The sequence below is a fragment of the Notolepis coatsorum genome (assembly GCF_963971535.1).
Source record: "Notolepis coatsorum genome assembly, contig: SUPER_6_unloc_1, whole genome shotgun sequence".
In the NCBI taxonomy this organism is placed as follows: domain Eukaryota; kingdom Metazoa; phylum Chordata; class Actinopteri; order Aulopiformes; family Paralepididae; genus Notolepis; species Notolepis coatsorum.
In genome coordinates, this window is record NW_028174883.1 from 154,300 (window position 1) to 166,985 (window position 12,686).

Genomic DNA, 12,686 nt, shown 5'->3' on the forward strand with positions numbered 1-12,686 from the left:
TACAATAACTTAACACTAAATTAATTTATTTTTATTCTACTCGCTGTATTATATGGCAATAAAGTTAGTTTACATTGGTAACGTGTATATAGACATGGAGTAAAGCTATTCTGCTTTGCAACGGGTTAAGTATAAACAAACTCTTCCAAGGATGTATGCGAACACCCCCCCCCCCCCCCCAGTGCATTTAACCCTTTCACTGCCACACGACAGCCGGTTAACCCTTTCACTGTGACATTACAGAAGGTTAGCCCTTTACTATCACACAAGCGACGGCGATGCTCCATCATTAGCTCCGCATCGCCGTCGGTTGTGTGATAGTAAAGGGTTAACCTTCTGTCGTGTGGCAGTGAAAGGGTTGTTAACATGTCTACATAACAAACAAACACATGTTTCACAATCGGATACTCAATTACTACTTTATAAAAAATAACATTTAATACACAATGATACAACACTGTACAGTATAGTGTGTGTGTGTGTGTGTGTGTGTGTGTGTGTGTGTGTTGTGTGTGTGTGTGTGTGACTGTAAGGAGGGATGCTGGTTGGCTGCGAGGGCTTTACAGACGCCTCATGCTGAGTTCACCGCATATGGGGGGGGGGGGGGGGGGTAGAGACAGCTGGGGGGGGGGGTAGAGACAGCTGGGGGGGGGTAGAGACAGCTGGGGGGGGGGGGTAGAGACAGCTGGGGGGGGGTAGAGACAGCTGGGGGGGGGGGTAGAGACAGCTGGGGGGGGGGGTAGAGACAGCTGGGGGGGGGGGGTAGAGACAGCTGGGGGGGGGGGGGGGTGCCCTCAGGAGGGTCAGGTGGGGGGGGGGGGGGGGGCGGTGCCCTCAGGAGGGTCAGCCTGAGGTGGGCAGGGGGGGCACTGAGCAAGTACCTGATCACTCCACGGCCAACAAAAAATAAAACACCTCAATTTAGTCTTTAAAAGGTCAAATCTGTGATGTTGTCAAACAGCGACCCCTACGGATGACAACATGGTGTTACACTTTGTTTCCAGCTCTCGTCTGACGCGTGGATTGGATGTCAGTGTCGGTCACTTCCCCCGGTGTAGAAACATTGTTGAATATAAATCTGTGTACAGGTTCATGACCCCCCCTGGAGGATCTGTGTACAGGTTCATGACCCCCCTGGAGGATCTGTGTACAGGTTCATGACCCCCCCTGGAGGATCTGTGTACAGGTTCATGACCCCCCCTGGAGGATCTGTGTACAGGTTCATGACCCCCCCTGGAGGATCTGTGTACAGGTTCATGACCCCCCCTGGAGGATCTGTGTACAGGTTCATGACCCCCCCTGGAGGATCTGTGTACAGGTTCATGACCCCCCTGGAGGATCTGTGTACAGGTTCATGACCCCCCCCCCCCCGCCCCAGACGTGTCAGGTCCAGGTAATACTGTACGGCTCCGTGTTAAGAGTTCGATCCCTGCATCATCGTGGACACAGGTGTCGTGGTGCAGGACGGTCCTACAGAGGACACAACTCCTGAATTCATGATCGACGGGGACTAGTGGTATTATTTTACATACTTATATAACAGTATCTTACAAAATAGTAGAGCAGTCGGTCTCACAAATAGATCTCTCCGTGACTGATGGGGTGACGACGACGACGTGTGTAAAAATTGACCGGTATGAGATCGTCAGAATTCAGCTCTGCAACAATGTAACAGGCGGCCGGATGGTGAACTGTACATTAAACATTAAAATAAACAATCCTATTACCAACCCCAATTCTCCCGAGTCACAAGTACCCAATTGTTTTTCCCCTCTCCATATTTAGTAACAAGAATAAAGTCAGGATGACCGTATATAGATCATACTCGGCCATTACTATTGTTTCAAAACATAACATTGAGAGAATAGCAAACTGAATTTTGAATTCCAAATGCAAACGTGTGATTTTAAAGACAAAAAGGGGGCCCGTTTTAAATCACTTCTTGCAAGTCAAGTGTCACGTCAAACCTCTGAGCATTTTACCAGTAAAAATTGTAATTCCCTTTTTGGTAAGAAACAAAAAACAAAAGTTTAATTAGCTTGCTTAAACGCCGTTATCTTGGTCATATGATTTGGGGGTTGGGTAAAATGATTTATCTTCCATAGGCTACACCAGGCTCTTCTTCCAGTGGCCAAGAATAATATGGATCATGTCTAGGATACAGACTTATTGTTTACAAGTCACGTCCTTGTATGCGAGGTTTCAGTCAAGTGTCAAGTGAAATGCAGAGCTTCAAGTCAGTCCATTACGCTCGTGAGTCAGAAGGGACTCTCGTCCACAACTCTTATAAAATAAAAATAAAAAACAGAAATCTCTTGATTTGAAGTGACCGATGACATTTTCAGACGAGTGCAGAGACCCGTCGTTTTTTGGAATGCGCTGCACATTGTTGCAAAATCCTGAATACGTCTCAGTTCCAAGGCGTGTGCGCGGAAGACTTCATAATCATGCTAATTATAGGACTAAAGAAAGGCTAAATAATTCAGAAAGGCTAGCTAATAACTCGTCAAATTCTGTGTCTTAGAGATTTCATATTTCAGTGACAAGTAAAAAAAAAGTAAGTAAATGACATACACTATGCTGACTATGCAATACGACTTCTATTGCAAAGGGACTATGACACGGAGAAGAGTTAGGCTAGATATTAAAAACATTCTCCAAGAGTCGCACCATTCCTAGTTCTTTGAAAGTAGGAACAAAAGCCTCGTCTTAATGGCAGCAAGTTTAGCTTTTTTTTTCTCTCTCTCTCTCTCTCTTTAAAAAGTGTCCCATGTCAATACGATTCCCAAACCGGGCCGTTCACCAGAACCCCTCGCTCGCTCACTCACTCACTCACTGCCCCGAGAAGTAGGTGCCCTCGCGGCTGTGGGTCTGCAGGTGGCGTTTGATTTTGTCGGAGCGGCTGAAGCACTTGCCGCACACGGGGCAGCTGTAGGGCTTCTCCCCGGTGTGGATGCGCATGTGCACCTTCAGGTGCGCCATCTGGGTGAAGCCCTTGCCGCAGATCTGGCAGCGGAAGGGCTTCTCGCCCGTGTGGCTGCGCTGGTGCTCCTGGAGGCGGCCGGAGGAGCTGCAGCACTTGCCGCACACGCCGCAGCGGTACGGCTTCTCCCGCGTGTGCACCTGCACGTGCACGTGGAGGTGGCCGGCGTGACTGAAGGCCTCGCCGCACACCTTGCAGCAGAACGACGACATGTGTCCCTGCTGCAGGGGGGACTTCTGGGTGCACTCCGCCGCCGCCCCGCCGGCCGCCTGCTGCTGCTGCTGCTGCTGCTGCTGGTTGCGCGTGTGGGAGCCCTGTCCTCTGCTGCTGCCCCCGGCGCCGCCCTTCGAACCCGCCATCTGTCCCCCGTTCTCCACCCCGATGATGTCAATGTTGTTTTCGTTGGAGCAGTTGGGGTTGACGGGCGCGAGGGGCTGCGGGGGAGCGCTGTTGGAGGACCCCGACCCCCTGTGACCGCCCCCGCTCTCCGCCTTCACGTGCCGGGACGCCCTGGGGCCCGGGTCCCTCTCTCTGTTCTCCACGCCTTGGCTCTGCGGGAGGCTGGACGTGTGGGGGGCTTCCTGGGGGTACTCGTTGGCCACCCGGGGAGGGGTAAACATGGACTCCGGTGTGGTGCACGAGCCGTGCGCGGTGGCGGCGGCGGCGGCGCCCGCCCCCCGGAGCTGCTCGTCGGCCTGGTTGGACCGGAGGTCCCGCTTGTCTTTGACCTGGAGAGGGAGGCGCTCCTCGTGCCCCATGCTGGGGCTCCACTCGCGCCGGGGATGGTCGCCGTCCTCCTCGTCCAGCAGCGCCATGGACGGGCGGTCTGGGGGCACAGCGGGAGGGAAGGTGGGAGGTCAACGTTTACACACAATAAACAAACAAAACACAGCAACACTGGGCGCGTACGATGAAGATACAACGCGCGGCTTAACATCCAATCACTGCATCAACCAACGATACAAAAACAAAAGTGGCTACATCAGTGAACTGGTACCCGATCCCCTACAGCGAGCTGGCGCGACGGAGCTAACAGGCTAACGAACAAAGGTTGCTACCGAAGCTCGCTGCCGTTAGCCCGTCCTCACCGCGGCCAGCTGGCCAGCTCGTTACTGTTGACCAGGGCTGTGCCCCCCCACACCCACACACACACTGTGAGGCGAGCCGGACGATCAGGGAGCGGCTAGCGGCTAAAACTGAAGCCGGTGATGAAGTGGGTGCGACTTCAGCGTCGTTATCCAACGTTAGCAAGCTAGCTGAGATGTAGCATGCAGGCTAACGGTAGAGCTAGCTAGATGTAGCATGCAGGCTAACGGTAGAGCTAGCTGGATGTAGCAGGCAGGCTAACGGTAGAGCTAGCTAGATGTAGCATGCAGGCTAACGGTAGAGCTAGCTGGATGTAGCAGGCAGGCTAACGGTAGAGCTAGCTAGATGTAGCATGCAGGCTAACGGTAGAGCTCTACCGTTAGCCTGCCTGCTACATCTCAGCTAGCTCTACCGTTAGCCTGCCTGCTACATGTAACTAGCTCTAACGTTAGCCTTCCTGCTACATCCAGCTAGCTCTAACGTTAGCCTGCATGCTACATCCAGCTAGCTCTAACGTTAGCATCTCAGCTAGCTCTACCGTTAGCCTGCCTGCTACACCCAACTAGCTGAGATGTATCATGATGCTAACGGTAGAGCTGGCTACATGTAGCATGATGCTAGCTAGGAGCTAACCTGGCCATATCTCGATGCCCGCGTCCCGCAGTCTGCGCCTCAGATGGTCGTTCTCCCGCTCCCGCAGCGCTATCTCCTCCTGGTATTCCAGAATGGTGTCCTCGACAGACTTGTATATCTCCTGCGCGGCGAGCATCAGGCGCTCGGTTAAAAACACGTTTAAAAACTGCAATTTGGTCATTTTGGAGGGTCGCCGTGGAGCTCTCTCTCGCTAAACATCCAAAATGGACCAAAAAAAGATGCTCGCGACGCGCCGGTCACGTGACAGGGAATGCCCGCTGTTACCGTAATGACGGGCAGAGATTCTGGGGCTGCGCGCTGGTGAAGCGTTACCGTAATGATGATTGATTGTTGAAGTTTCAAGTTTCTTTATTAGTTGTCATACAGAAGTACAGAATACTTTTATATAAAATGCTTCTTTCTGTTTTGCTCCAGAGATTGTGCTAGATAAAAATAGATAAGTATAAGAAGTCTGGGGCTAAACGATGCTCGTTCAAAGGTAACGGCCCAGACACCAACGGGACAACTGCCCTCTTACCACAAATGTGAGCTTTTGTGTCTTGGTTGTCTAGTCTTGGCTTAGCTCCACCACACATTTGTAAATTCAAATTAAACCAAAGCAAGACCTTTTGGATTGGATGACCGAGCTGTTGCAAACAACATTCCTTGGTCTCTCGACCGTGACCAGGGTTTGAAGGGTTGACACTGATATTTTGTGTTCATGCTTCAAGCTGCTCATCGCTGAGAAAGTCCACCTTCACATTTTGAGGTGTGAATGAATGAATGAATGAATGAAAACTTTATTTAACAGATTGCAGAATGGGTACAATACAGTACGGCTCAATACACACAATTGTTAAGGGGATGCAGACCAGAGAAAGACTTTTGTCTTGTTTCCATCAGGGTCCCCCATTTTCAATTCATATCGACATTTATGACATACACAACATACATGACATTTATGACATAGGGACATACAGGTATTTAGTACTGATACATTTGTGACATAAACGGTATTCAAATATACAGTACTGTTACCCCTAGATCCTGACAGAGTATATACATATGATGGGGAGGGGACTGTACATTAGGAGGGGGTGGGTGGGTGGGAGGGAAATATACATACGGTGGGGAGAGAATAATACATGCGGTGGGGAGGAGACTGTCTATTACAGGGGTGGCCAACCCGCGGCTCGCGAGCCGCATGCGGCTCTTTGCCCGTCAATGTGCGGCTCTTCCATCCATAAAAAAAAATTAAAAAATTAAAAAAAAAAAAAAAAATTTACTTTTTTTTTTTTTTACTTTTTATTTTTTTTATGTCACTCGTACGTAGAATAAACATTTACAATTTTTTTTTTAATGGTCCATTTGCATGTTCTTGGTATCTGAATCTAGGGACATATATGGATCAGTGTCAGAAATAGTGTGTCTGTTACTAGGCTTGAGTAAATTGTAATGAACCAAAGGAGAATATCAATTCTATTTAAAAAAAAAAATTATCTTTGACTGTAAATAACACCATGCTAAAATTGACCAGACCTGAAAAATCTAAGCAAATGAATAAAGGGAAGATGATTAAACAGAAGGTTTTGTAGATACAGTACTGAATTCTGCCATCTTTTTTATAATGTAAATTTCTCCACCATTCTTCATCATATTGCAACACCGTTTTTTGCAAGACGTTCACAGAAAGGTAGAGAAACTAACTGCGTTCTGTTTTATGGCAATAACGTTCAGGTTTGTGGGAGATAATCCCAAAAAATAAGAGAAATTAAAAAGTAAATCCAGAAGTCAGATGATTGACAGGGGCTGGTGTGAGCTGGGTAGGGTAGTTTTTCGAAATTTGAAAGCCCTGAGTCTCTTCCTTCAAAAGACTACACTCACTTTTGGCTGTGCCACTTCCTCCTGTCAATATGCGCCGGTTTCCGACTCAATGCCCTGAGATTTCTATAATCTTATATTTCACTAATAACAGTTAAAATAATTGGTAAACAAACATAATGCTGAAAATATACACTTTTACTGTATATCTCGGGCTTAAGAGGTTAACCCTGTGAGGCCCAAATTAAAAAGAAATTAGCAACTTCAGAGGCCAGAGGGTGGGACATATAAACACATTTACTATCAAATAGCATTGTGAGGCTGAACAACAGGACCAATTGACTATACATGTGCTTAAAGGGGAACTATCTTATAAATGGCTTTTTTCAGTGTTTATCATTGTTTCTTAGCTATGTGGACTTATATTAATAGGATATATGTCTCTAATTCTCATATTGGCGAATTCTTCCAATTCTCCTCTCACAATATTCACCCTCACTGAACTGAGTCATCTGAAAATGTGCATATCTGTGATGTCAGAGATTTCTCAGCTGCATAATAATGTGGCAGTTGATGTGGCAGTTGGCACCAGGCCACACAGTGGTTGGAGCCCAGCCTCAAAATGGCTTAAGATCTTGAGGTAGAAAAATGCGGTTTTTAGTACTTGATTAGAAATACAAAACAATGCATTTTTTTTGAAAAAAAACCTAGGTGTTCCATAGACTCACAGGAATTGTGTAAAAGTGCCCAAATAGTGAAAGAAATAGTAAAATAGTTCCCCTTTAACATTTTTTAAATAAACATTATTTTTTTAAATGGCTAAAAGTGATTTTGTAATTTTGCAACCGTGGGTCTCACAGGGTACTTTTAACCCTGTGAGGCCCAAATAAAAAAGACATTAGCAACTTCAGAGGCCAGAGGGTGAGACCTATAAACACATGAAGGGTGCCGTGACTGAAAAAAAAGGTTGAGAAACGCTGGTATATGGTGTGGCTCTTTGTGGTACCACAGTAATTTTTTTGTGGCTCTTAGTCTCTGACTGGTTGGCCACCCCACTCTATTAGGAGGGGGTGGGGTGGGGGGTTTGGGCATTTACGGTGGCCAGTTTCGAATTGCAGTCTCTCGTAGGTGCTCTTTGAGAGTGGTTTTGAAAGTGGGTAGGCATTCACATTCCTTTACAGCTTTGGGTAGGGCGTTCCACATTGATGTGGCATAATTGCTAAATGTTTTTAGTCCCTTGTTTGAGCCGAATCTGGGTTTAACATGTTTTTTGGAGCTCCCTCTGGTGTAGTGGTCGTGGTATTCACTGACCTTTGGGAAGTATTTTGACATGTACATGGGTACCTTAGTGGTGTAGTGTATCTTGAAGACCAGGCCCATTGCAAGTTGCTGTACTCTGTCGTCTACTACTCTGTCAGGTCTACACTGAATGCCTTTAGTTATAAGTAGTAATAAATAAGTAATGACGTGAAATAAATAATTGGATAGATGGATACATTAAGCCAAACATTTATAACACATCTTATTAGACAAGAATAAAGCACTATAGGCTACCAACTTCAGTATCAAACAGTTAAAATGAGAGGTGGGTAGGCCCTTCTACTTGCCATGATCTTGGCCGTTCATATGTTGAAATATAACTGAGAGGGCATACATACCCTCAGCTTGCACCTTGTTGCCCATATGTGCATGTCCAGAGTTAATTATATTGTTATATTGTTTACACTGCCTTTTTATTAGTGTGGGCTATTACTTTTTGGAAAGTTTCACCGCACCGTTTGGCTACAAATCGACTTTAAACAGGACATTTTGGTCCATATGGAATGAATGGCGGAATGTAATTAACTAGACTAGAGTGTAGAAGCTGCATTTTTTTGTTTTACCTTCACCTTTTGTAATAAATAAATGGAATTGGACATTTGTATCTCAACTTATGACAATTTCTTTGAAAGTCATGCTCTACGTATAGGCTTTCCACTCTAGCTGAAATCTGTGATTTTACTGTTCCTTCCCTTGTTTTCCGATCGCCGCACAGGCCACAATTGTCGACGGAATTACACAATATCGCACATAACCCTTCACATAACCCTTCAAGTGCTCATATTAAGATAACTAAGCTTCATCTCTTATAGTTTTGCTGTAATCATCGTGAGAGTGAAGGAAGCCTCAGCCTCATTGAAATACATTGGGGATAGAGTCTGTGTCAGTTAGGATTTGAATCAATTAAGGGTAGCAGGTGTGCATAACACCCCTTCCTGACAGGCAGCAACGCGAGCGAGCGTGATTGCGAAAATGATTAAAATGTATTCGTTTCAATCAGACTATCCTGACCTGCCGCGAGCGACAGCGAACTGAGTGGCGATGTCGTTCACCCCTCAAATATTCGCTCGCTGTGTCTCTAGTTGAGCGATTACGCGGCCGAGTCCCGCCCCTAAACACTTTTTATTGGTCGAGAATCGCAGGCTGCTTTTCCCCTGTGCTTCCAGGTAAATACACACACAGACACACTCGGACACGTGCCGCGTCATATCAGGACAGTGTCGCGCGCGATTTCGTCTCCAGTTCGCTCGCTCGCTGCCTGTCAGGAACCGGTGTGACTCAGAGGGAGCTGTCAATCAACTCAGTGCTGCCATGACCTAGCAATGACCTCTCAGGGGATTAACCCTTGATCCTTAGGCCGCGCCCCCTTTTTGTATCTTTTGAACCCCACCCACCAGTTTCCCACCCCCTAATACTGCCAATTGTATTAGTATGAACGACCAGCCAAGCTGATAGCAACGCGGAGAGCTGGGCTCGAACCCAGCGTCTCCTGCATTGGTGGTGAGCGCCTTGCCCACTGCACCACCTAGCCGCCCTGAATGTATATATTTTCTTTTAGGATCTCTGTCTCTTAAACAGTACTGTATATTTGTATGTCGTGTATGTCATAAATGTCATGATGAATTGAAAATGGGGGACCCTGATGTAAACAAGACGAAAGTCTTTCTCTGGTCTGCATCCCCTTAACAATTGTGTGTATTGAGCCGTACTGTATTGTACCCATTCTGCAATCTGTTAAATAAAGTTTTCATTCATTCATTCATACTACCTGTACCTCCCCTCCCCCCTCCCCCATGCTGCTCAGCTGCCAGGGTTCTCACTCACAATAGCCCCAGCTGGCAGCACATCACCCCCACCCTCACCCACCTCCACTGGCTCCCAGTCAAGTTCCGCATCTCCTTCAAGCTCCTGCTCCTCACCTACAAGTCCCTCCAGGCCAGAGCCTGTGGCAGAGCCTTCAGCGTGGCGTCCCCCCCCCTCTGGAACTCTCTCCCCCCTGAAATCCGCAACGCCCCCCAACCCTGGACACCTTCAAAACTGCTCTCAAAACACACCTCTTCACCAAGGCTGTTCCCCATCAGTTAGTTTAGATTAGGGTTCATTATCCCTTACCTGCCCTCATCCCCCCCCCTTTCCCCCCTGTCCCTTTCTCTAGCCCTCTTGACTGTGATTTATTATTATTATTATTATTATTATTATTATTATTATTATTATTATTATTATTATTATTATTATTATTATTATTATTATTATTATTATTATTATTATTATTATTATTATTATTATTATTATTATTATTATTATTATTAACACTTGCTAGCGCAGGTACTGTATTTGCAAATCTGATATGTCATAAATGTATAGATGTAGCAGTACTGTCTATCTGTATGTCATATATGTCATATATGTTCTGCAATCTGCAATAACATTTTCAATCAATCAATCAATCAATCAATCAATCAATCAATCAATCAATCAAACCTGCCCTCATCCCCCCCCCCTTTTTCCCCCCTATTGCCCACTTTCCCTACAGCCCTCTTGACTGTGAAGCGACTTTGGGTTTCCTGAAAGGCGCTATACAAATTTGATTTATTATTATTATTATTATTATTATTATTATTATTATTATTATTATTATTATTATTATTATTATTATTATGATGCCTGAATTTCCCCAAGAGGATCAATAAAGGAATATCTTATCTTATTGATAAGACGCCTGATGAACCAGCTCAACTTCTACATCTGTCTTCAAGAGAGAGAGAGAGAGAGAGAGAGAGAGAGAGAGGGAGAGAGACAGAGAGAGAGAAAGAGAGAGAGAGAGACAGAGAGAGAGAGAGGGGAGAGAGACAGAGAGAGAGAGAGAGGGAGAGAGACAGAGACAGAGAGAGAGACAGAGAGAGAGAGAGAGAGAGAGAGACAGAGACAGAGAGAGAGAGAGAAGAGAGAGAGAGAGAGAGAGAGAGAGAGAGAGAGAGAGAGAGAGAGAGAGAGAGAGAGAGAGAGACTTTTGATGTTCTTTATTAAAACATGTCAACTAAAAACAGTCAGTAGAGACACAAAAAACCTCACGGCATCTTCATAAAAACAACAACACACACACACACACATCCCCTCCAAATTCCTCAGAGACTCAGCAGCAGCCATCACCCCAGTCATCACACACATAATAAACCTCTCCATAAAACAGGGACACGTCCCCAAGGACTTCAAAATTGCGAGAGTAACACCCCTGCACAAAAAGGGCAGCAAATTAGACCCGGGTAACTACCGCCCTGTTTCTATCCTTACATCCATCTCGAAAGTCATGGAAAAAATAGTATACGAACAGATCGAAAAGTACCTCGCGGAAAAAAATCTAATCTACGAATTCCAATCTGGCTTCAGAACATCCCACTCCACTGACACATGCCTTCTCTACTTGAACGACCACATCAAACAAGAGGTGGACGCGGGCAAATACTGCGGCATTGGTCATGCTGGACCTACAAAAGGCCTTCGACACTGTCAATCACACCATTCTGATTGACAAGCTAAAAGCAATTGGTTTTGATAGTTTATCAGTGAGCTGGATACAATCCTACCTGGAGGGGAGGGAACAGATGGTGGAAGTAAAACGGTACCCCTATCCCCCCCCCTCACAGTGAGCTGTGGTGTTCCACAAGGAAGCATACTAGGACCGCTACTATTCCTAATTTATGCAAATGACATGTCGTCAGCTTGTGACTGCAACTTGTTCCTGTTTGCGGACGACTCAGCCCTGCTGGTCTCTGACAAGAACAAGTTACAGGTTGAAAAAGCCCTCAGCTCGGAACTGGGCAAAATCTGCATATGGCTCGCCGACAACAAACTATCATTACACATGGGCAAAACAGAGTCCATTCTCTTCGGTTCAAATAACAAACTCAGCAAGACCGACGGCTTCTCGGTTACAGTGGGTGACAATATTATCACAAGGAAAGATGAAATTACCTACCTGGGTTCCATCCTAGAGGCTAATCTTTCCTGTGACAAAATGGCATCCAATGTAATAAAAAAAAGTCAACCAACGAACGCGATTCTTGTACCGGATCTCCTCTCTGGTAAACAAGAATACCCTGAAGACTCTAGCAGGAGCACTCATTCAAGGGTACTACGACTATGCTTGCACCTCATGGTACCAAAGCACCTCAAAGGCACTAAAAAACAAATTACAAACATCTCAAAACAAGCTAGTCAGACTACTACTTGACCTGACTCCTAGAACCCACCTCACCCCTGCCCACTTTGACAACCTAGGATGGCTTAGAGTAGACGACAGAGTACAGCAACTTGCAATGGGCCTGGTCTACAAGATACACTACGCGACCAAGGTACCCATGTACATGTCAAAATACTTCCCAAAGGTCAGTGAATACCACGATCACAACACCAGAGGGAGCTCCACAAATCATGTAAAACCCAGATTCGGCTCAAACAAGGGACTAAACACGTTTCGCAATTATGCCACATCAATGTGGAACGCCCTGCCTAAAGCTGTAAAGGAATGTGAATCACTACCCACCTTCAAAAACACTCTCAAAAACACCTACGTGAGACTGCAATTCGAAACTGGCCCCTACAAATGTCCTAACCTAGTTGTACAGTAAATGACCAAGTAAGGCTTTGTCAATATTCCAATGTACAGTGTAAAATGTGTGTGTGTCCCCTACCCAACCCCCCCCCCCCCCCCCCCCCCACCTCCAATGTACAGCCCTCACCCAACCCCACCCAACCCCACCCCACCAACCTCCTCCAATGTACAGTTTCTACGCCAAATGTATATACACTCCTTTTCTGGACACTTTTGTATCACAAACAGTAC

At 46.2% G+C, this 12,686-nt stretch overlaps 1 protein-coding gene across 1 annotated transcript; it reads right to left on the reverse strand.

Annotated features, from left to right (window-relative positions):
* Positions 1 to 1,388: 1,388 nt before the first annotated feature.
* Positions 1,389 to 4,908, reverse strand: LOC311231263 (uncharacterized protein). Its single transcript, XM_084338262.1, has 2 exons — positions 4,703 to 4,908; positions 1,389 to 3,809 (listed from the first exon to the last, which is right to left on the reverse strand). The coding sequence occupies exons 1-2, from the start codon at positions 4,881 to 4,883 to the stop codon at positions 2,833 to 2,835; spliced, it is 1,158 nt and encodes a 385-aa protein (XP_084194388.1). The 5' UTR covers positions 4,884 to 4,908; the 3' UTR covers positions 1,389 to 2,832.
* Between the last annotated feature and the right edge of the window lie 7,778 nt (positions 4,909 to 12,686).